We start from the raw sequence: 22,387 nt of genomic DNA on the forward strand, positions 1-22,387 counted from the left end.
TTGTCCTGTGTTTAATTGGTTAGAGGCATTATATTGTTCTGTGTTTAATTGGTTAGAGGCATTATATTGTTCTGTATTTGATTGGTTACAGACATTGTTCTGTGTTTAATTGGTTACAGACATTGTCCTGTTTAATTGGTTACATTGTCCTGTGTTTAATTGGTTACAGACATTGTCATGTGTTTAATTGGTTACAGACATTGTTCTGTGTTTAATTGGTTACATACATTTGTTCTGTGTTGAATTGGTTACAGACATTGTCCTGTTTAATTGGTTACAGGCATTGTTCTGTTTAATTGGTTACAGACATTGTTCTGTGTTTAATTGGTTACAGACATTGTTCTGTATTTAATTGGTTACAGACATTGTTCTGTGTTTAATTGGTTACAGACATTGTTACAGACATTGTTACAGACATTGTCCTGTGTTTAATTGGTTACAGACATTGTTCTGTATTTAATTGGTTACAGACATTGTCCTGTTTAATTGGTTACAGGCATTGTTCTGTTTAATTGGTTACAGACATTGTTCTGTGTTTAATTGGTTACAGACATTGTTCTGTATTTAATTGGTTACAGACATTGTTCTGTGTTTAATTGGTTACAGACATTGTTACAGGCATTGTTCTGTTTAATTGGTTACATACATTGTTCTGTGTTTAATTGGTTACAGACATTGTTCTGTATTGTTACAGGCATTGTTCTGTTTAATTGGTTACATACATTGTTCTGTGTTTAATTGGTTACAGACATTGTTCTGTATTTAATTGGTTACAGACATTGTCCTGTGTTTAATTGGTCACAGACATTGTTCTGTATTTAATTGGTTACAGACATTGTTCTGTTTAATTGGTTACAGACATCGTTCTGTTTAATTGGTTACAGACATTGTTCTGTGTTTAATTGGTTACAGACATTGTTACAGGCATTGTCCTGTTTAATTGGCCACAGACATTGTTCTGTTTTTAATTGGTTACAGATCTAGACATTCTGTTTTTAATTGGTTACAGAATTCTGTGTTTAATTGATTGCAGATATTATTATGTGTTTATTTGGTTACAGACATTGTTCTGTATTTAATTAGTTATAGTTGTTTTGTGTTGAAATGGGTATCTGTTGCTAGAAAATAGTCATTAGTTTGAATGAATAATCATTTAAGAGCACATTGTAATGAGATTGATTGATGTATATCATCTACATTGTCTTTTTATAACAAGCATCTTAACAAGTGTTTGACCTGCTGCAAGAAACAATCGATAGTGATGTTTCAGAGATCACCAAGGTAAATGATATTGTTAGGATCTAACAGGTTATGTTAAGTGAATATCCTGATTCCAAGCCTGTAGTTCTGTGTGGTTGATTTAGCTGTATATATGTTAAAGGGTACTATAATAACTATATCATAGGTAGATATCATATTTTGGTTGTGATGTATTATTTTACATTTGTATATCCAGTAGTACATATCTGTTTGATTTCAATCTTTACCTGATGGCTCATTAATCATTTGAGCTTTATTCATTTATTTATTTTATTTTTTTTTTAAATCAGCTCACTTGCATCAAATGAACATGTGACCATGCTATGGTATATAATTTTGCATACATCCATCAATTAACTTAGTAAATGTTAGATCGAAATAAAAAGTCAGTGAAATGCAAAAATACCTGGTAATTCAGACAATCAACTGTAATGTCCTAGTAAAGTCATTACCATAAGAATGTGTATATTTTTTCTGTGAATGAAAAGGTAAAACAAAACAAGAATCCATTCGAACAAGATTTTCTCAGATTGGGTCTTGGGCTTAGGGATCTAGTCATAGTGAGTCACATCTTGGTTACAGTTCATATCTTCATCCTTAGCTTCTTAGGTACTAGACATGAAAAGATGTACACAATCATGCTACCAGGATTGACCAAGCCAAAGCTACAGCCTTACCTCTTGCCTTGGCTAGCCTCTAAGGTCCCTTGATCAGGATGAAGACATCGAGAAACTCAACAAAATCATACAACTTGTTGTAATTACAAATCCTTTATTCTGTAGATATCATCTGTATGTGTGTCCATGATGCTCAGACAAAACAAGTGAGCAGAGCAGGCCCTAGGTGCCTTTTGTATTTTTACGATAATTTGATAACTATCTAGCAATGTGCATGCTGTATGTTATTTATATATACTTGATACCTTTGAAATTAAATCACGTTATTTTAAGGTGGTTTTAATTTTTGGAGTGTTTTTAACCAAGATTTGGATATCTAGCTTAATTTTGTTTATTGTTGAGATTGAATTTGCAATCAAATGTAAATAGATAAATATACATATATATCTATAGACAAGTCCTTTATCTTATTGGAATCATGCTCAGGTGATATTTTCAGTATACAATTCTCTTTAATCTTATACATGTACAAGTCTTCAAAATATTAAATTCTTACATATGAATTATTCACGAGTGTCTTATGTCCTAAATTATGCGAAACGACTGCTGATATAACCTTTATTTCAGATTTAATCACAGAAAGACATATAAGCTCTGAACATCCCTCATTTCTCTCTCACACAAACAGGTGAAGACCGAGAGATGCTGTCTTATAGTAAACAATCATGTCCGATTCAAAGATTAATGCAGAACTTCCTCAGAAATAAATTTCAGTTGTCAAAATCATAGATTGCCACCTATAGGCCATTTGGATTTTCTCAGAATTGAATATAGGCACAACTATGGATGAAGAAGAATCTACATATAAAATTTGAGAATGAGGAATAATGGCACCCACCTTGAATGATCATTATTGGTTCCATGTAAGACTGGTCTTTTCCCTTCTTTACCCCTTTTCCTCTTTTATCATTTGATCACAAGGGAATCCTACATGATGAAATCTAACGGAGATCCAAGTACTTTCTGAGAAAGTGTAATAACAAATATCAAGTGCCTAAATCCAAGATGGCTGCCTGTTGGTTGTTTTTCTGATCAGACTGAAAATAGAACGAGCACAACTAGGACGTATAGGAACCTATATAGCTGCATATAAAGTTTTAGAATATCATTCCAGTACTTCTCAAGACAATCTGATTAAAATACACATCACGTTATACTATCGTGTTGAGGAACACGATAGTATAAGGTGATGATATGTATTCAATCAGATTGTTCTCAAGAAATAGTACTTCAACTTTCAAAATCTAATATGGTTGCCTGTCTGCCATGTTAAAATTTTCCAGAGGAAAAGGAGGCATTATGGGATTTATGGTATCCAATCATTTATTTTTTCCTATGAAAAATTTCACGTTGGAAGGATTTGACTAGGGCCAGATGGTGGTACGCATGCACAACTTCAATATTGCCGACGGGGTATGGATATACAATAAACGTTGCTCCACAACCTAAACTCACAGGTAGGCCAGCTAAAATCACCGACAAAGTAAAACAAGTATAAAGGATTCTATTACAGTATTTTATTATATACTTCACAGGAATTATCACAGTTATAAATGACACAATGAATGGCCAGTACACAAAATTACATACAAATCTTGTTACAAACATTTTCATGATTCTCGAAAGACAAACTATTAACCAGCTTCATATGCAAACCCTGCACTTTTCTCCAATACGCTTAAAAGTATAATATCACTGTATTACTCTCCCTCAGTCAGATCACTGTTATTTTACACCTTACAATGTAACATTGTATTATACATATCACTGTTTACGTCTTACAATGTAACATAGCTTGAACCATCTTGATCCAGTAGAGGACCAACCATGTGTATTTTCTGTTTCTGTGTAATACCACTGATTTGTTAAACATAATAGTCATCGTATAGCTTTTACCACAGGGACTTGTTACAAAATCCCAGCCCATGCCCCATACAGTATGTATATATATGGACCTTGTGTTGGAAATTTGTGACATGTCCCTGTGATTTGACCATCTGTATCACTGTCCAGTTTGGACACGGACCTGCCCCTTTATCTAACCATTTGCAGTATTTCTGCAATACTCCATACTGCACTTCGAAAGTGACCTTGACCCTAAAACTCTGGACAGAACTGTCTACTTATCCAGCAACAAACATTAAAAACAAATTACCTCGGCCACTTTGACTGATAAATGTTTGGTATCAATTCGTCATCTGTGATACTAAGAAATGTATGGACTTTACAGTTAAGTGAAAAGAATTCATGAATAGCTAGGAATATCCCTCCAAAGATGAATATGGACAAACAAACGAAAATCTACAGGTTTTTCTAAATAAAATAAAAACATGAATTTCTGGTATTATGTACAGTCTGCATTTAACAGATTTTAAACATTCTGATTTTTTTTTCTCAGAATTAGTGATTTCTGATTTTGTCTCGATTTCCCTGTAAAGTGAAACCAGTAAAACTATTTCCGGATTATCCTTAAATTTCAGATGATTAGTCACATTCTGATTTCTGGAATAAAAATAATCTCCAGCATTAAACCACACAGGAGATTAACAACACAAAACTACATTGGTAGTACACAAAAAGGGTAGCAACAACTAATATTGATTTCACAGAATCTACCAGAATAGTGACTAATGATTACATATCTAATACAAAAGGCTCACTTGGACTGTCTTGCTCAGGTTAAAATGCATCTCACCACTGTAAAGGTTGAAGGTCAAATTTACTGAAACAAATTTGAAGACAGATTGAATATCCTCACTTTACAACTCTTTGTTTGAATATGTTGTTAAACATTATCTTACAAAACTGGTTGTCACAAGGATTATACTTCTCATACCAAATTTAGTTAAAATACTTATAGATCGGGCTAGTGGGGGACAACCTTTAGTTACTGCAAATATACATGCAGGTGAGTTAAAGATCAAATTGAATGCAGAGATTCAATGATTGTTAAAATGTTTTACCGGTGGTCATTTTAGCATTCGGGGGAAAAAGTTATTTCAAAGGATCCATGAAAAGCCTGTGCAAATTAAAGATACAAAATGTGAAGACAAAACTGTGAAGTCACAAAATGGGAAATGTACCTGAACTGAGAGAAGCTAAATATTATTTCTAACGCAAGCGTAATATATAGCATACAAAAATAAAAATTTTGTATGCTGTAAAACATAAATCAAATGCAATCATACATTTAAAAAATAAGAACCCAGAATCTTGTTATGTCAATCGCACAACTTACCAGAAATACGCCCTGTCTGTATCAATATCAGTTCAGTACAAATGCTAACGAGCACATTTTCGGTGTCTAATAAGCCCATACTTTGTCAGCCATTACGTGATGGGCAACAGGGCTTATCTCAGGATAAATATGGTAAAATCTTTATAACCTGACCATGGCCGTTTTTGTCAGTCGGACCAGAATTGTTTGTTTATGAAATAAATACAGACCTGGTCATTTTCTGTTGTTTTTCGATGAGCCTTGAAAAAGACTTTCAAGGCCTGGATAAACATCTGCAGGTTCATTTAAAAACAGACAAACTGGTTTGTCCTCATAACAACAGGGCCCTGGTGTTAGAAAAACTCAGTTCTGTGCTTCATAGGTCAAGAAGTAGTATATAGCACTGGTATGCTTCTCACATATTGAGTGAACATCTGTTTGTACAACTGGTACAGTAATGAATAGAATATAATTAAGAAATAGATGTTACACATTGTGTTGCAGGAATTTTAAAAAAATCACATAATTTTATGAATGAGTGGAATACATTACATGCTTCTGGTAAAGTTTAAATTTCACCTGTCCATAATTACAAAATATAGCACTGACACTGTACAGCCAAATTCATGGCTTCAAAAATGATGGATTCGATTATACTGGTTACCAAATATATCATGAGCTTTCCTCTGTATCATTTTTTTCCCTGCTTTGATGGCAATTCATCTATAATTACTGAAAGATAATGAGCAGACAATGTGCAGCTGAATGAGAAAGGGCCATAACTCTAAAAATTAATGTGCACATGGATAGGGTTTACAACTGAAACTTATAAGGTCATTAAATATTAATCGGTCGCCATGGTCACAATCATCACATCAATAAGTGTAATTTATTGAATTAGCACATATTTTAACAATGTAAACTATACAAAACATTGAAAAAATATTAACAATTAAAAAGGCTTTTTATAGCACTAATTTCAACACAAAATCATATTAGTCAACAAAGGTCACATGTCAAATTGGTCCAAAGATAATCTTCTCTGACAATTATTGTGAATTACTAAATAGTAAAACAAGATTTATATCTGAAACTAATTTAATTTTTCATAGATAAATACAAATAGAAATGAAATAATCAGCTCTCGCTTTGAGCTGCAAAAAGCAGATGTTTCCACAAGAAGTTCATGTGTACATAGGAACCTGCAGACCCCTGTTAAAGGCCCTAGTAGAAATAGGCAAGAAAAAGATAATGTAATGGTACACACAAAAAAGTAAATCAAAATCAAATCACTCAGTAACATAAACCATAAACTAGTGTACTATTTCCCCACAAAAATGAGGATCTGTCCACGAAAATAAAATTCCATTATGTCATTCAATTCCATATATCTTAATCAAGTCTTTGAATTTTGTTATCAACAAGGACAAAAAAAAATGAAGCTATAAATTCTGTACACTCTATGGTTTGATAACGTGACAATATTTTACGACAGTTTCATGATCACAACTGCGGATCTGTTGATTTATACAGTCTCTTGCTCCTGGTCCTCCAGATGTTTGTTGACGTGGTACTGAAATTCGTTGTCATTTACGTTCTCCACCAGCTTGTGGCAGATCGGACAAATTTTGCCAACATGTCCCAAAACATGATCATCGAAGTTCTTATCATCAATATCTGCCGAGAAGGATTCATTACAGACGGGGCAAATCTTCATGGCTTCTCCAATAGCGTCCTCAAATCTATTCATCAAAAATAATCACTATTAGAATGATCACAGAAAAACCTTTTCAGCTAATCCTGTCAGGTTCCGACCACATGCCTGGTATATATGTATAACAAAGTTTTGACAACAGCCAAGCATTTTCAAGACCAAACATCACCTTGCTTCATTTTTATATTGAATTGAGAATAAAACACATCAAATAAGAAAGTGATATTCATGGTCTCCAAAATGTTTTATTTGAGAAGTTGACTGTAATCACTAGTTTATCAGTCACAAACAGTAGTTGTCAGGGCAACCATCTTTGACTTCAGAATATAGTTACAGTAATGATAATATAGGATAATTACATAATGATCTTTACCATGTAGAATGAACAAAGCTGAAAATAATAGAAAGAAAAGAAAACAAAGACAAAGCCATTCAGATCTCCAGTCAGCAGCAATGATGCTAAATCGAATATTGAGAAAAGCAGAAAATTCCACTGATCAATATTGCAAAAGGTACCACTGGAAAGGCTATGTACTGTCAAGGTTTTTTGTCCAAAAACAGCAAAATTTCTGACTTTGACTATTAGTTATAATGGTAACAAGAGAATGAAAGGCCGAAGTATTACCCTCACTACAGGTACCACAAACACTGACACCGGATGTACATTAAAGGCCTTACTTTTCCTCTGGCGGACCAGAGGCAGGTGGCGCTGAGGGAATGACAGTGTCTGTCTCAAGATCAGCCATAAATTCACCTGAAAACAAAAAGATTATATTAAACTACAACTGTCATCTTGAGGATAAACGTCACTGGTGTGACCTCCAAACTTTTTCAACTAATCAGAGGCCTCCATTTCATCAATGGAGGTATTCATAAATGGAACAATTGTTAGAGGATAAGTAATAATCGTCACAGGTGTGACCTTTGAACTTTTTTAACTAATCAGAGGCCTCCTTTTCATCAATGGAGGTATTCATAAATGGAACAATTGTACTTGCATTCCCTCAAAACTCTCACCTACCAATTTATCAGCCAATGACAAATTAGATGCTTCCATTCAATTTACCATGGCAACATAAATTTGTTGGTCCATTACAGTCATCTCGAATTATGCTCGTACACCAAGTTTGAAGGAAATAAGTTAATAATAACTTTTAAGATAAAATGGTTTTTACCAAACAATTCTAGGTAAGATATTACAGATTTTAATGGCAAAATTTTTGACCAATTGGAAACCACTGTCTTGGTAACAATACCAATCATAATGCAAACTTTTGTTGACGATCACATAATAATTTACACATACATGTACTTTTCAGGACAATAGTTTAACCAATCTGAAGCTGGATAATGTAAATATAACTCTTTTCAAACTTAAATAATTTTGTTAAATTATAATTGCACTAAAAAGACTTTTTTTATACAGTTTTAACTGCAAGCATTTTGAATGCCCTAATTTGTCATTGTAGTAATCTGTTTAAATTCCATTCTGCCCTAAAATTTGAGTGCACCAATTGGGTATGTTTAGTGTGAGAATGAAAACTCTGGACGACACACTTACCATTGGTAGGCATGACTGCTGCCATCTTGGCTGTGTGGAGGCGTTCCGGCACCAGCGGGGCTGGAAGTGGTTTGATTGGGTTGGACAGATTTCCAGCAGTCTGGGACTGCAGGGGGCTGAGAGTGGACTGAGGATATCTCAGACGCTCCAACGGTCTGTGCTCCTTGCAGGGAAGCTGTGGCGGAGGAACTCCAGCGACATAGGGCTGACGGGTAGTGTGGGGGTAAACTAGTGGAAAGCACATCGGCACAGTCCCAGGGGGGTAGACCATGTTAGGAGGCAGCCTTGCTACAGAACCCTGGGAAGGCATGTGATATGCTTTGAGAACATCTGGTTCTGGGGGACAGATGGGTCCCTGTAAAAATCATGATCAACATAAAACACACGGCCATTCATCATACAAATACCAGTACATATGTTTTTTCTTCAGATTTCTGTTTCTAGAGGACCTGAAAACCCCCGAGATGTGAATGTGTCTGACAGTAACAAACTTCACACCCTATAGAAAATATAGATGTTGTATTATCTTGTGGTGGTTACAGCCATGGAAATTAAGATGTAGAGATGTTTTAAATTTATGTTTGTGGTCAGATGCATAACCAGCTGTTTATACAGTGGTATTATGTCACATATTGAATTCTTGAGTCAAGAGTCTGGCCCATGTTATTTACCACATGGTTGAGTTTCTCTTTAATCTGATTGTCTAATGGTCTCTTTTAAATTTGTCCTAACTGAGGTTATGTAAACATGTAATTTATTCCTGTAAACTCACATCACAATGAATGTTAGCATCCCGCAATTTCCCTTCCAGCTCAGCAATTTTCCTTTCTTTTTCCGACACATATTTCTGAAAAAATAAATCACACATTCTGTATATTGATCTATACCTATCAAGATGCCTAAAGGGCCTGTATCTCTTACCAGGACATTAATTAAACACATGGGAAAATATTGTGTGTATATTCTGAATGGCACTGTTGGAGGTTGAGGTAAAACTTTAAAATATGTTTTTCCAGATTCAGACCATATGGTATTTCAGGTAAACGTCAAGTCATGTGACTTTTAATCCACCTGTATACCGGTAAGTTCAACATTTCAAAATTTGCTTACAGCCGAACGTGCGTAACTATGGACAAAACACAGTTAGGTCAAATGATCTAAAAAGTATACAGGTAGATGAGAGGACACAGTGCAAAGACACATTTTATTGAAAGAAAGAAGAAAACACGTGCAGTTCTTTCAAACTTAAAATTCCAGAGTTTTCACATTTTCAATGGCCATGATGACTTAATTTTCATTTTGATTATATGTGTGCGCACATGTGTTTTTGATGTGTGTATCATCAATAAAAGTTTGTTTAGTTTTCTCTGGGGGCATTAGTTTGTGAATATTTTATTTATACACTTTCCTTGTACATGATATGGTATCATTAACGTAACAGTAGAGTAAAGATTACCCATGATTTAGATAACTTACTTCCAGAGATCGAACCCGAATCTCATTTGCTGATGAAGCCTCTTCAATGCGTATACGAAGACGATTTGTCTCCTCGTCCTTCTTGTGCATTTCTTCATGGAAATGTTTCCGCAGACTTTCTGTCTTAGCTTTTTCCTCTATGTACAGGTTTTTATACCTATAAACAAACATGATTTCTTTGTTAAGATGGTCAAGGAAACTATCATGTAGTTACCATTTTTCAATCAGCTGGGTATAATTTTCATAGCTTTTTTTATCACGAAATTCTTGAAAGTAATTTGCATGCAACAAAAATATTAATAAGATGGTCTGGAAAAATGACAGATACACAAAATAAACTCTGGCTATGGTTTAAAAACCCTCAATATCACAATGATGCTTACTTTAATTTCTTCTCCTGGCGTTTTCTCAGCTCCTCTCCCATGGTTTCAAGATCCATCTCCAACTGACTGGAAGTCTCTACATCCATTTTGGAATCTGGACCAAACACATATATTCAAGTTAATACAAACACAAGGTCAGGTTGAGACTGGATACTATTACGGTTCTCAAAGTGTGGAACAGGGAAAACATGTATCTACATGTACTATAGAAACTATTATTATAAAGGAGGTATCATAATTAACTGGCAATATATGCACGCCTGGTAATACGCCAACTCATTAGTGATGGTAATCGGTTTCAATTTCAGAATCAATAATCAGAAACTCCATAAGATTGATTATCAATTTAAATTTTAAGCATAGAATTGCCCTTTTCGAGAAAATTTTTGTCCATCCCAAGTACATATATTACATGTCTTAGCCTTTGTTATCAATATTTTAAACACTGAGCACAAACAAAGCATTTAATGGTTGTTAAGTTATTTAAACATCCTTAATCGCTTGCAACTGACCAATGTATATATCGGTAAAATAAACTAATTCTTGGTTAGGTAAATTACAGAAATATGTAATCTTTATGAATACTTCTAGAATGTCCAGTTAATTTGCCTATTTAAAATTGTCATCGATGATCACTTTAATTTTTTCCAACTAAATTTTGATTATCTTCTATCATCGGCCCACCGCTACCAATCACACATTTTGCCGTTAGTAAAAATATAAACACATGCAATTTTGTTAACGGTTAGGGCTATTCCATTAAAATATCTACCTGACCTCTTAACAAAACCTGGAGTCATGGGGTGGGATATATATTTTACTGGAATAGCCCTTATAAACCCACTGCTACTTCCAGTCAGAGATTATGGGCCCCCTGGGCTTTATGCAAGATAAATATGGTACATGTGTTTACCGTTTGAGGCCGACTTTACAGGTGTTTCCCTCACAAAGGTCTCGCTGGACACCGAACTCTCAGATATACTTCTCTCCAACTTCTTTGTCCTCTCTACACAACAAATACAAAAGTCAAAAAACTTAAAATTGATAAACAAAAACAATCCATAAGAAATGGCTCTGCCAAGTACATGTCAAACACATCTGCACAACACACACTTTAAACATGATTATTTTCGCAGGGGTTTAATTTCGCGATTTCGATACGTAAACTATACTGCGTGGATAATTTTCGTGATTTACCCACTTTTCGTTTTTAGTTCGAGTTTATTCAAACTGATATCAAAATAATACACGTGGGGGAAATTTTCGCGATCAAAAGGGATCCGCGTAATTAGCGTAAATTCTCCCCTCATGTAAATTTCCACGTTTACAGTACCTAAATTAGGTGAGATGATAGAGCGCTTGTTTAATTTCAGAAAAAAATTCTACGAGGGTCAGAATTGACTGACAAACTAACAGCCTGTATCACATACCCAGGTTAATGTGTCGAGATCAAATTTATTCTTTAGAGTTTAACAGAGTAGACTAATTATGTATATTAAAAACTATTCCTCGGATTTCACCAAAGGTTGTTAAAGTTATGTTTAAAGATGAACATTGTGTCTTTGTCATACATAAAGTTCTTCAAGTCAAGGCATTTGAAAATTATTTGATATGACCCTTGTGAGCTCATAGCTGTTCTGTAGAAATAATATTGAGTTTTATCCCTGGAAGCCTCTAGCTTTTTATAATATAACATAAGATTCCTGAGGAATATTTGACATCTGACATAAGAGTAAGTCACAGAAGTCCGGGCATTTGAAAAAGAGATAAGAAGATTTTGAGGATGAGCTGAAAACGAAATTTATATATGCTTACTTTTTTCTGTCATTTTCCCGAGTTTCTTCTGAAGTTTCTTGTTTTCAATGTACAATGCCTTGTACTCGGCTGAACTCATGTTCAGTCTTTCTTTGAGGTCTTCATTTTCACGTACAAGTTCCTTGATATTTTGCTTGTATTCTTTCTGTATAAAAATAAAAAACAATGGTCTTATGACACAAAAAAAAATCCAACTGATCTCGCTTATGCAACCCTTATAGTAGAAATATCCCAAATTTAGTTACAATCTTGAAAAAGATAGCCTGTATCACACAATTGGATATTTTCATAATCATGGGCTAAATATTCTCATTGGTAAATTGCTATGGTCTCTCCATACATAATGAATGTATACACTTAAAAGTTCTAAAACATCTGACCCCTGTAAAGAGTGTCAAGGTCATTCAAGAGAACAAACCTGTATAAGACAATTTTGAAGATGATTTTCTTATCTAAAATGAGAGGATACCGGTAAGATATATGAAACGTGACTGTTGCGTGGGAATCTTTTTATACATGGTTACCATGGTGATGATATCTATTAAAATGTTTAAAATTTATTCATACTAGTGACAGGAGCACAAAATTTATCGTTTTCAGTGTCATAAGCTAGCAAATCTTTTTGAGAACCTAACATTTTTACATAACAGGTACATTACAGATTTTACACAAAGAAAAGTCTGTGTTAAATGCTGATATTGTGAACTTCAAACTAATGACAAAAACATGTAAGGTATCAAATACAGCCAATCAAAGGACAATGATGCTCAGTTGAATTATTTTCAGACACATGGAACAACTGGCTGGAATCTAATAGCACATGCATAAATATTTGATTTTCGAAATTGACTAATTTCACTGTCGCACAGAAGATTTGTAGGATAGTGAGCTAGGTGTTGTGGAGTGTATTTACAGCTTTTTTGGCGATTTCTGTGTTAAGTTGGCCATGGCTTTGTTCTATCCTAGAGTATCGCTCCTTCAGAGTTTTCTGTGCCATCTGTAGACAGTGTAGGGAGCTGAGTGAACTATCAGTCATATCACTGGTCTTTCCCAGCTGATCATTCAAAGCTGCATTCTCCATTTCCACTTTGGCCTTCTCCTGCAAAATCAGGTTATTCCTAGATAAACCATGGACATGACTAACAGGATTCGCCACAAACAATTAACTGGGTATTGAAGTATTTTAAAATTCCCAGAACTTCCCTTTCTGACCATCAATGCCTTGGTCTGAACAAGGTCATGTCAACTCGCCCCGAAAGTAATGTGCGTCGGTGCGTCATGGCACTCGCCAGTCTACAATGCCAAGCTGTTACTATATGGACATGTTTCACGCTGTGTCAGTTTGACTGTAGACTCACCTTGCCGTTCACGGCATACCATAGACAAAGTCTATAGTTTCATACATTCTCATTGTGAATTATCACAATAGTATGTGAAAATTAATTCTTCTGTCAAAAACTTAATATTTCATTCTTACTCTTGTTATCGAACACTCTACCACTAAATTATTTTTACTCCCTTTATCTTTCTCCTTCCAACAAACAAGAATTCTAAATCTTCATCTTTGTATAAGAAATCAGTCCCTAACCAGTGAGATCTCACAATGAGCTCTTACCTTTTTCACAGACTCCAGCTCAGAATTATGTCCCTAACCAGCGAGATCTCACAATGAGCTCTTACCTTTTTCACAGACTCCAGCTCACTGTTGATAGCTTCCACGTCGCTGGCCAAGCGATTGGACTCTCGCATCAGTCTCTCTTGTTCCTGCTTCAAGACATAGCAAGTGCTCTCCGACTTCTAAAAAAATCACATGTCAAAAGAAAGTAAAGCCATTGTATCCAAAGACGGTCAGTATCAATTGAATACAAAAAAAAATAAATAGTTGAACCGGTAATAACACCTGTCTTATATGACTTTACATGGGTTCTTGCAGAAAACGTCACATAAAATACTTGGGTCTTTTATGTCATAGGAATCAGAATTTGAAGTCAGAAAATTTGAGGGTCAAAAAATGTATGACTATCAATCTGAACAAATGAAACTCAATAAAAAGGAAAAAGGAATGAACTGGTAATATTCCAACCAGGGTGCTTTTTAACAACTTCTAAAATCAGTTTGAATAAGATTTATTTATTCAATTAACTGAATGAAATAATTTGATTCATTCAATGTTTAGGTGTTGGAAGGGACCTGCATCAAAAGGTTTCGGGCCTAAATAGTTTCATATTTCTACTCCAGTTATAAAACTGATATGTGTTATGATGTTGAACATGTATCAATGCTAGGATATATTGTCTTTCTTTATTGATAAGCAAACTCTTTGACTCATCTAATTATCCTGTCTTCTTCAAGCTACAGATCGAGACCGAACAAGTTAGCGAGATTTTACCAAGATTGGTAACAAGCTCACTTTTACTGACAGATTCTGTATCAACATCTTACCACTTTTACTGACAGATTCTGTATCAACATCTTACCTCCAAGTCCGATGACATCTTTTCCTTTGTCTCTTCATATGATCTCATTTCCTCTGCCATGAGTTTCTTTGTGTTCTCGGCTGCTTCAAGTTTATTCTCCGTGTTCTTCAGACGTTCTGTAAGGTCCTCAATATGATCCTATGAACAAGATGAAGAGTTAAAAACATTAAAGTATATTCATAACATCTATATATGTTTCAGATTTTGAAAGCATTTAACCTGTTGTGACATAGTAACTGAAAAGGGGAAAGAAGATCGTGTGCTTTTTTGTTAGAAAAGTATTCACAGAAATATTTAATATACCACTGTAACACAACGCATGATCTCTCCAGCCGAGCGATATATTGCGGCTAGTATTTACCAGGGTTACATACTCCGGATCCCCTTCCAGGAAAGAACTCGTCCTCGAGTTTTTCTTAGAGCATACATAACAGCGATGCTTGTGGAGCATTCCTGAGTATATTTCCCTGTCCCTACATGGGCGCCAATGTAACAAAGCATATGATAAATTAAATTTAAATCAGTGCCTCCGCTAGGGATCGAGCCCGGGACCTCTGGCTTACTAGTCTTACGCTCAACCGATCGAGCTAAAGAGATCTCTCTTTAGCCAAGCGATACATTGCGGCCAGTATTTACCAGGGTTACACCACTATACCTGTTAACCTTATGTGAAGGCAGTTCACACATTAACATAATAAAATCAATGATTGCGAAAGCTCACCGGCGGCAGCAATCACACTTTGCATTCATTTTTTATGTATGTATAAGCATGTCATTTTGAAACTGTATGTCACATAATATCGCTCCTAGACCTCTAATGGATGTACATATGTATAAACCAAATAAGAAGGGTGTGGACTTACAAGCTTTTCAAAACTAACCCCCAAAATCTTTAAAGTGAGTTTTTGTGTCAAAAAAAGTAAGTCCACTAAATATTAAAATGCCAAAATGCCAATTTTTTTCTGCATGATTTGCCACAGCATCACTCCTGGATCTCTAATGAATGTATAAACCAAATTAGAAGGGTGATAGGTGTATACTTTTGGACTTACCCCCAAAACTTTAAAGTGAGTTTTGGTGCAAAAAAGTTAACTTTAAAGTGAGTTTTGGTGCAAAAAAGTTAAGTCCACAAAATGGTAAAATGCGAAAAAAATCACATTTTTTTTCTGCATGATTTTGCCATAACATCACTCTTAGACCTCTAATGAATGTATAAACTAAATAAGAAGGGCATGAGGTGTATACTTTTGGACTTACAAGCTTTCCAAAAACTTACTCCAAAAACCTTAAAGTTTTGGGGTGGGATGCGGACGCCGGGGTGACAGCATTAGCTCTCGGTTACTCGTAACCGGTAAGCTAATAATGAATCACAAGATCATCATATTACCACTATAAGACACACACCTGATCCTCTCTGGAGCTGGTGACATGCTTCTCAACATGCATGGCTTTGTCCTGTATTTCCTGATTTAGTCCATCAACCCGACTCCTTAGCATAATGATAACACTTTCTTTCTCGGCGACATCTTTGGTCAACATCTCCAGCTTCTCGTTATGTTCTTTATGAGATATCTCGGACTTGGCAAAATGATTCTAGGACACAAACAACCAGGAATATTAATTGGTCTGAGGTCAAATTGTCGGTCAATAACTAATCACGGAACCATTACTGTACAGTCTAGTAACATATGATTGCTAATAAACCACATGAGTGATACAGGGAAACAATTTGCTGATAGTTATGTCAGGCAGCCTGAAGGTATATGAGGACAGGAGTATATAGAATATAGATGTATCTTACACAGCTCTACCTGTCTATTTTATAGGAGGACAGAAGTAGATAGATTTTAGTGTACATTAAACAGCTCTATCTGTCTATTTTATAGGAGGAGAGATGCAGATAGACTTAAGTGTAACTTATACAGCTCTATCAGTCTATCTTACAGGACAGAAAGTAGTTATACATTAGTGTACCTTATACAGCTCTATCTATGTATTTTATAGGAGGACAGAAGTAGATAGACTTTAGTGTACCTTATACAGCTCTATCTGTCTATTTCATAGGAGGACAGAAGTAGTTATACTTTAGTGTACCTTAAGTTATACAGCTCTATCTGTGTATTTTATAGGACAGAAGTAGATAGACTTTAGTGTAAATTATACAGCTCTATCTGTCTATTTTATAGGAGGACAGAAGTAGATAGACTTAATGTACCTTAAATAGCTCTATCTGTCTATTTTATAAGACATATGTAGATAGACTTTAGTATACCTTATACAGCTTTATCTATTTTATATAAGGACATAAGTAAAATAAGTAGATAGACTTTAGAGTACTTTATACAGCAATATCTGTCTATGTTATAGAAAGACAGAAGTAGATAGACTTAAGTGTACCTTTAACAGCATTATCTGTCTATTTTAAAGGAAGACAGAAGTAGATAGACTTTAATGTACCTTATACAGCTCTATCAGTCTATCCTACAGGACAGAAGCAGTTATACTTTAATGTGCCTTAAACAGCACTATCTGTCTATTTTATAGGAGGACAGAAGAAGATAGACTTAGTGTACCTTATACAGCTCTATCTGTCTATTTTATAGGAGGACAGAAGAAGCTAGACTTAGTGTACCTTATACAGCTCTATCTGTCCAGTCAGCACTCTCATTTCACCCTCAAACTTGTCCTTTTCATTCTGTAATTTACGTATCTCAGCCTTGAGTTCAGAGATTTCGTCGTTGAGTCGGGAAATACGTCTCTCCTTCTCCTCACTCTCATGGTTCTGAGTATCCAGACGAGTTTGTAGCTCCTCACGAACAATATTCATGTCATGGGCTTCCTGTGGATAAGTTTAATAATATATTTATTATAAACAGGGCTTCTAGTAGACTCTTTAGTTTTTGTTTTTAACTCAATAATATGAATTTTGATTCTTTTGAATTAAAGGAAAATAATGATAATATATTTATTATAAACAGGGCTTCTAGTACTCTTAAACTTATGTTTTTTTCACTCAATAATATGAATTCTGATTCTATTGAATTAAAGATAAACAAAACCCAAATTGTTATGAGGACCTTGGTACGCCCTTTTTTGACTGTCATCACCTACTGGTGTCTGTTACAAAAACATACATATACTTCCAAAACAAACATGATCACCATATAAACATTCTAAATTAGATAAGGACATAGCCTAAAATCTGTGATTTTGACAATTTATTTCCATGGTAACCATAGCAAAAGTCACTACAAGTCCACTTGATTGGTCATGTACATGTATGTAGAAAATTAATCAAATAGAAATGATCTTGAACAGTTGTGGAGATAAACATGTATACATATATATTTAGTAAATTTTTCACATCCAATGGGGGAATTGAATCCTGCCAGCCTAAGTGAAAGGTAAGTGTGTTACCACTGTGCCATCTGACCACTCCAATTGACTATGATGGAGGAAATGATGGACTGATGGAGCCCATTTGTACACTATGTACCAACTTATTTCTGTGTGCAATTGATTTTTGCATATTTTGCACGCGAGTCAAATTCACATATATTAATTGCAGGTACAGTAGGCCTTTTACTACTAAAGTCACAAAATTTAATTGCTGCAAAAAAGTTGTAAGGCATGAAAATGCGAAATTAAGTCGATGTGAAAATAAGCTGAATTACAGTATCCCCTGTCAACCTTCCTTGGGTGGGGAATAATAAAATATATTGGATTGACATCTATTAATAGGCTTATTTACCTGGTTAAGCTGACTAATATAAGTCTCCCCAGTCTGGACTCTGTCTTCCAGATGGTGACACTCGTTCTGGGCATCCAGGAGCTGTTTATCCATGCTGGATAACTTCTGTATCAGTCCATCGGTCTCCTTTCCCATTTCTTCCTGCAGCTGTATAACCCAATATTTCAGGTTAATATAATTGTCTTATTAAAACCAAAGTGTTCCACTTAAATGCACAAGAAAATGTCTTTACCTTCTGAGATACAATGAAATTAAAATAAGAATTACATTGCATGCTTTTTGCACTAGGGTTAAAGAATTACATCTGTTTCCAATACATGTACCTTGTCAGGATATCTTTATATTTTTGAGTAGTTTTTACCAAGAGAATGACTTTTGAACTAATAGCCCTTCCTTGAATATACATATTACCAAAATATCTTAAAGGTATAAAAGAAAAAGGATTGGCAGGATTAGTGGAAGCACATGACTGCACACATCCCAGTAGTCTATGAGTCATCAGAAAACAAGTCAAGTTAACTAATATATAGAATGTATATATAGAGAATATGTGTCATGGTCAGTGTCTTAAAATATAAGATTTCGGCAAGGGTAAAGAAAGACAGAAAGAAAGAAAGTGGCAAGTCTTGGTGCACCTTTTTTGTCTTTCTGTCCTGAGGCAAAATACAGCTAAAATTTTAAGACACTGACCATGTATTCTATTTATCATGCAACATTCATAAAAAATAAGCATTTTTAAGTTAAACAGTATCAACAATGTTCCAAATATGTTATTTCACTTGAAGGTCAGTCGAACTGATGCACGTGCTAAGATTCTAAAATACATCAGTTTTCCATCACTGCGAAAAAGCAAAAATATACTGTGTGGTGGGTGCATTCCAACAATATGGATGCCAGTTGCAGGATATATATATATTTATATGGAGTGACTGTGAAGTACCTGTTCAAGTCGAGCCTTTTCTTCTTCCATCAGTTTAAGTCGTTCCTCCAGTACGACAGACTTTGATCTGATGATCAACATGTCATTATCTTCCACTTCAATGTAGTCGTCCGCACTCGGCTTTTTAAACTGGAATGGTGTACTTGCTCCCCTGATTTGTCCAGAACTGGTCACGTAACAAAACTGGTAGAATTCTCCATCATCATTAGGCATCTTGTGTGCTGTAATTAAGACAAAATACTGTTGACAAACATTTCCTGAAATCAGCTTGAGAGTTTTGAGATAGCCATTACAACAGTGTTTGAATATATATATGCAAACGTAAGTGATCACTGAAATGCTTTTCTCTTTGGTTTAGGCCTTCTTGTCAATTATTATATGTTATGCTACCCTTTACAATTATTATATGTTATGCTACCCTTTACAATTATTATATGATATGCTACCCTTTACCTCTATTTTTTTCTGCCGCCATACTATCTACCTACACATTAGATGTTTTTACATTAAGCCCTATTAAAGCCATGAAGAGCTCAGAGAATCACCAACTTCTTCATGTCATGATGTAGTTTTTCAAATTATGGTACTTTTATCAACTCCAAAATTCTGATTTTGATAAGATTTACGTCATTCAATAGAAAGGCTGGGTATGAAAAACTAGTACTAGGCTTAATGCAGCATTGCACACGATGCCATGAAGGAGTATATAACTTTTGAGCATGAAGACTGGTACAGGGAGGTTAGGATAGAGTCACAGCCAACAATAGCAGAAGTATATGTACACATTTGAGATCCTCCAAAACAGAATTATAATTCAGAATTTGAGAATATCAAACCTTAATTAAGTTAATATATATTTTTTTCTATACATGTACCTGGAAATAGAACAGCACTGTCAGCTTCTTTGCCGATCTCATAGGCCTTTGGTACAACTGCCCACTCGTAGTAGTGATAGTCTTTGGTGCTCATCCAGCCAACTTTGTACAGACCCACCCAGTCATAACTTGTGGGCACCAGATCTGAGCTGATGGTATAGGTACACTGTATGTGGGCATCAGCCGGGTACGTTTCCGGAATGTTGTGGAAGATCACCATGGCGAACTCTGTACGAGACTGTTCCTGTTTTTCTTCGCTTTTACTGTCTATAGGGTCATTCATCACTTCAGATTCCATGTTGTTTCAGAACCTTTAAATATAAAGAATCTTTATCAATCGTATGTTATTCATGTAAGTTTAAGACTACTACTGTACAGGATACCATTAATTGTAAAGGCTAAATTATATTGTTAAGACTATAATGTTATAAGTCAGACTTTATAATTGTAAACATTATATACATCATTGTAAACATTATATATCTTTGTAAAGACTAAATCCAAAAGTCTATCATTGCAAAGATGATCATTGTTAATTAAGACAGGGTATTTTCACTGGGGATTAGGTTTAGGGGGGGGGGGGGGGGGGGGGGGGGGGGGGGGGGGCTTTCTGTCTTATTTTGGTAAGAAAATGATAAATTAATGCATGGGAAGGACATTTTCAAGAGTAATCTAAACAGCAAATTTTGAAAATTTTGTTTAAATATGAAATATTTTCAAATATATTATTTGGAATGGAGTCCATTATGTCCCCATCCCCCATCCCAAACACCAAAACAATCCCTTTTAGACTATATATATAGTTGTAAACAGAATTAAAGGTTTGATAAATATACTTTATATCCTGTACATTCCTACAGAAACTTGGACTGCCTGCCCTTAAGTACTGAAAAGAATATATATCAAAAGCGACAAACTGATTCATGATACAAACTAGGCTTGTTTTATAGCGTTTCACTTCCATGAACAAGATCTGGATCCTGGGCAGGGTCATATTGAGGACAGCTGATGATGACAAGCTAGGATGTACTTCCTTGTATAAACAGGAATACTTCAGATGCATTAAAAATGTTTTTAATACCGGATGCAGACTTTCAACCTTAAAGCAGACTCACACTTCAATAGACATGGGATAAATCACCAGAATTAGTTCAACCATGTATATATATGTTTCGTACAATGCAATGTATAATTAACATACAAATGGGTATGTGTAGCTATAGCCTTTGACTTTGTCTAAATTTAAAGCCTGAAATCGTGAGTCTTGAGCCCCATAATAGCAAGGGTTAACAGGCAAATTTACCTTTAAAATCTGCAATATTCTATCCTTAAAACTGAGTTTTTTTAAGTACATTAAGCAACAAAAATTATCCAGTTTGTGAAACTGTTTCCAGACTGGATATTTCCAGCTGAATTCCGCTTAGTCTGTTGACAGTTATATATACTACAGCACTGTATATGAAAGGAACATAACATTGTAAATACCAGCAAATTAATTCTTTATTAAAATATAAGTTAATATCATAAATATTGTCAAAGTTTCATTTCTGTACTAATCAGACAAAAATATTACTGTAGGCCTGTATAAAAATAGAAATGACTGTCGACATTTTGGCACCCTTCGTCCGTGTCTTTTAGAATTTGTAGGTAAATCGTTTATCCATTTTTTTAAATTAATGTCTAGACATATAAACGGACGATTAGATATGGAAACCTTCTAATTATGTAAGATAGGTCAATGTGAACATAAGGGATATTGTATATGTAACGCTGATAGTCAACGTCAAAATGGATCAATATGACTTCCTGTTGTGAAAAATGAAAACATTGAAACATTAAAGAGTTCTATATCTAATATAGATTACTTTCTAAATAATAACGTATATTAACTTACATTCAAATGTAATGGTGTCGTTTCTTTCGATATTGTCACGCCAATATGCCAAGTCAGGCACTTTGATATTTCCTACGAAATAGTCTGTGTTTATTTTGGTGTATGACGTAGATCTATGTGTATAAGATATTACTTAGCACACGCTTAGTGAATCAGTCACGTAAAACTTATTTCATCATTTTATTGTCCCCAGCCATGCGTATTCATAACCGTATATAAATAGCTAAATGTAATAAGACTGTGTCGTGTTTCGATTGGGTTATCCGAGATGTTAGATAATAAATTGATATTTTAATACAAAGGTTGAATTTGTATGCGTTGTAGCTTTACTGTAAACACCATGACAT

General features: G+C 34.8%; 1 protein-coding gene across 2 annotated transcripts; it reads right to left on the reverse strand.

The window, feature by feature from the left end:
* Positions 1–3,432: 3,432 nt before the first annotated feature.
* On the reverse strand, positions 3,433–22,170 carry LOC117322295 (tax1-binding protein 1 homolog B-like). Of its 2 annotated transcripts, none has more exons than XM_033877118.1 (17): positions 22,041–22,170; positions 20,147–20,457; positions 19,272–19,492; positions 18,332–18,478; positions 17,213–17,419; positions 15,985–16,173; positions 14,581–14,718; positions 13,784–13,900; positions 13,017–13,202; positions 12,104–12,248; positions 11,202–11,294; positions 10,289–10,382; positions 9,906–10,062; positions 9,202–9,276; positions 8,430–8,784; positions 7,547–7,622; positions 3,433–6,896 (listed from the first exon to the last, which is right to left on the reverse strand). In XM_033877118.1, the coding sequence occupies exons 2-17, from the start codon at positions 20,442–20,444 to the stop codon at positions 6,680–6,682; spliced, it is 2,715 nt and encodes a 904-aa protein (XP_033733009.1). In that variant the 5' UTR covers positions 20,445–20,457; positions 22,041–22,170; the 3' UTR covers positions 3,433–6,679. The 2 variants fall into 2 exon arrangements, with proteins under 2 accessions (XP_033733009.1, XP_033733010.1); XM_033877119.1 differs by having other exon boundaries at positions 6,791–6,896; positions 7,494–7,622.
* Positions 22,171–22,387: the final 217 nt, after the last annotated feature.

Source organism: Pecten maximus, chromosome 2 (assembly GCF_902652985.1).
Source record: "Pecten maximus chromosome 2, xPecMax1.1, whole genome shotgun sequence".
NCBI lineage: Eukaryota > Metazoa > Mollusca > Bivalvia > Pectinida > Pectinidae > Pecten > Pecten maximus.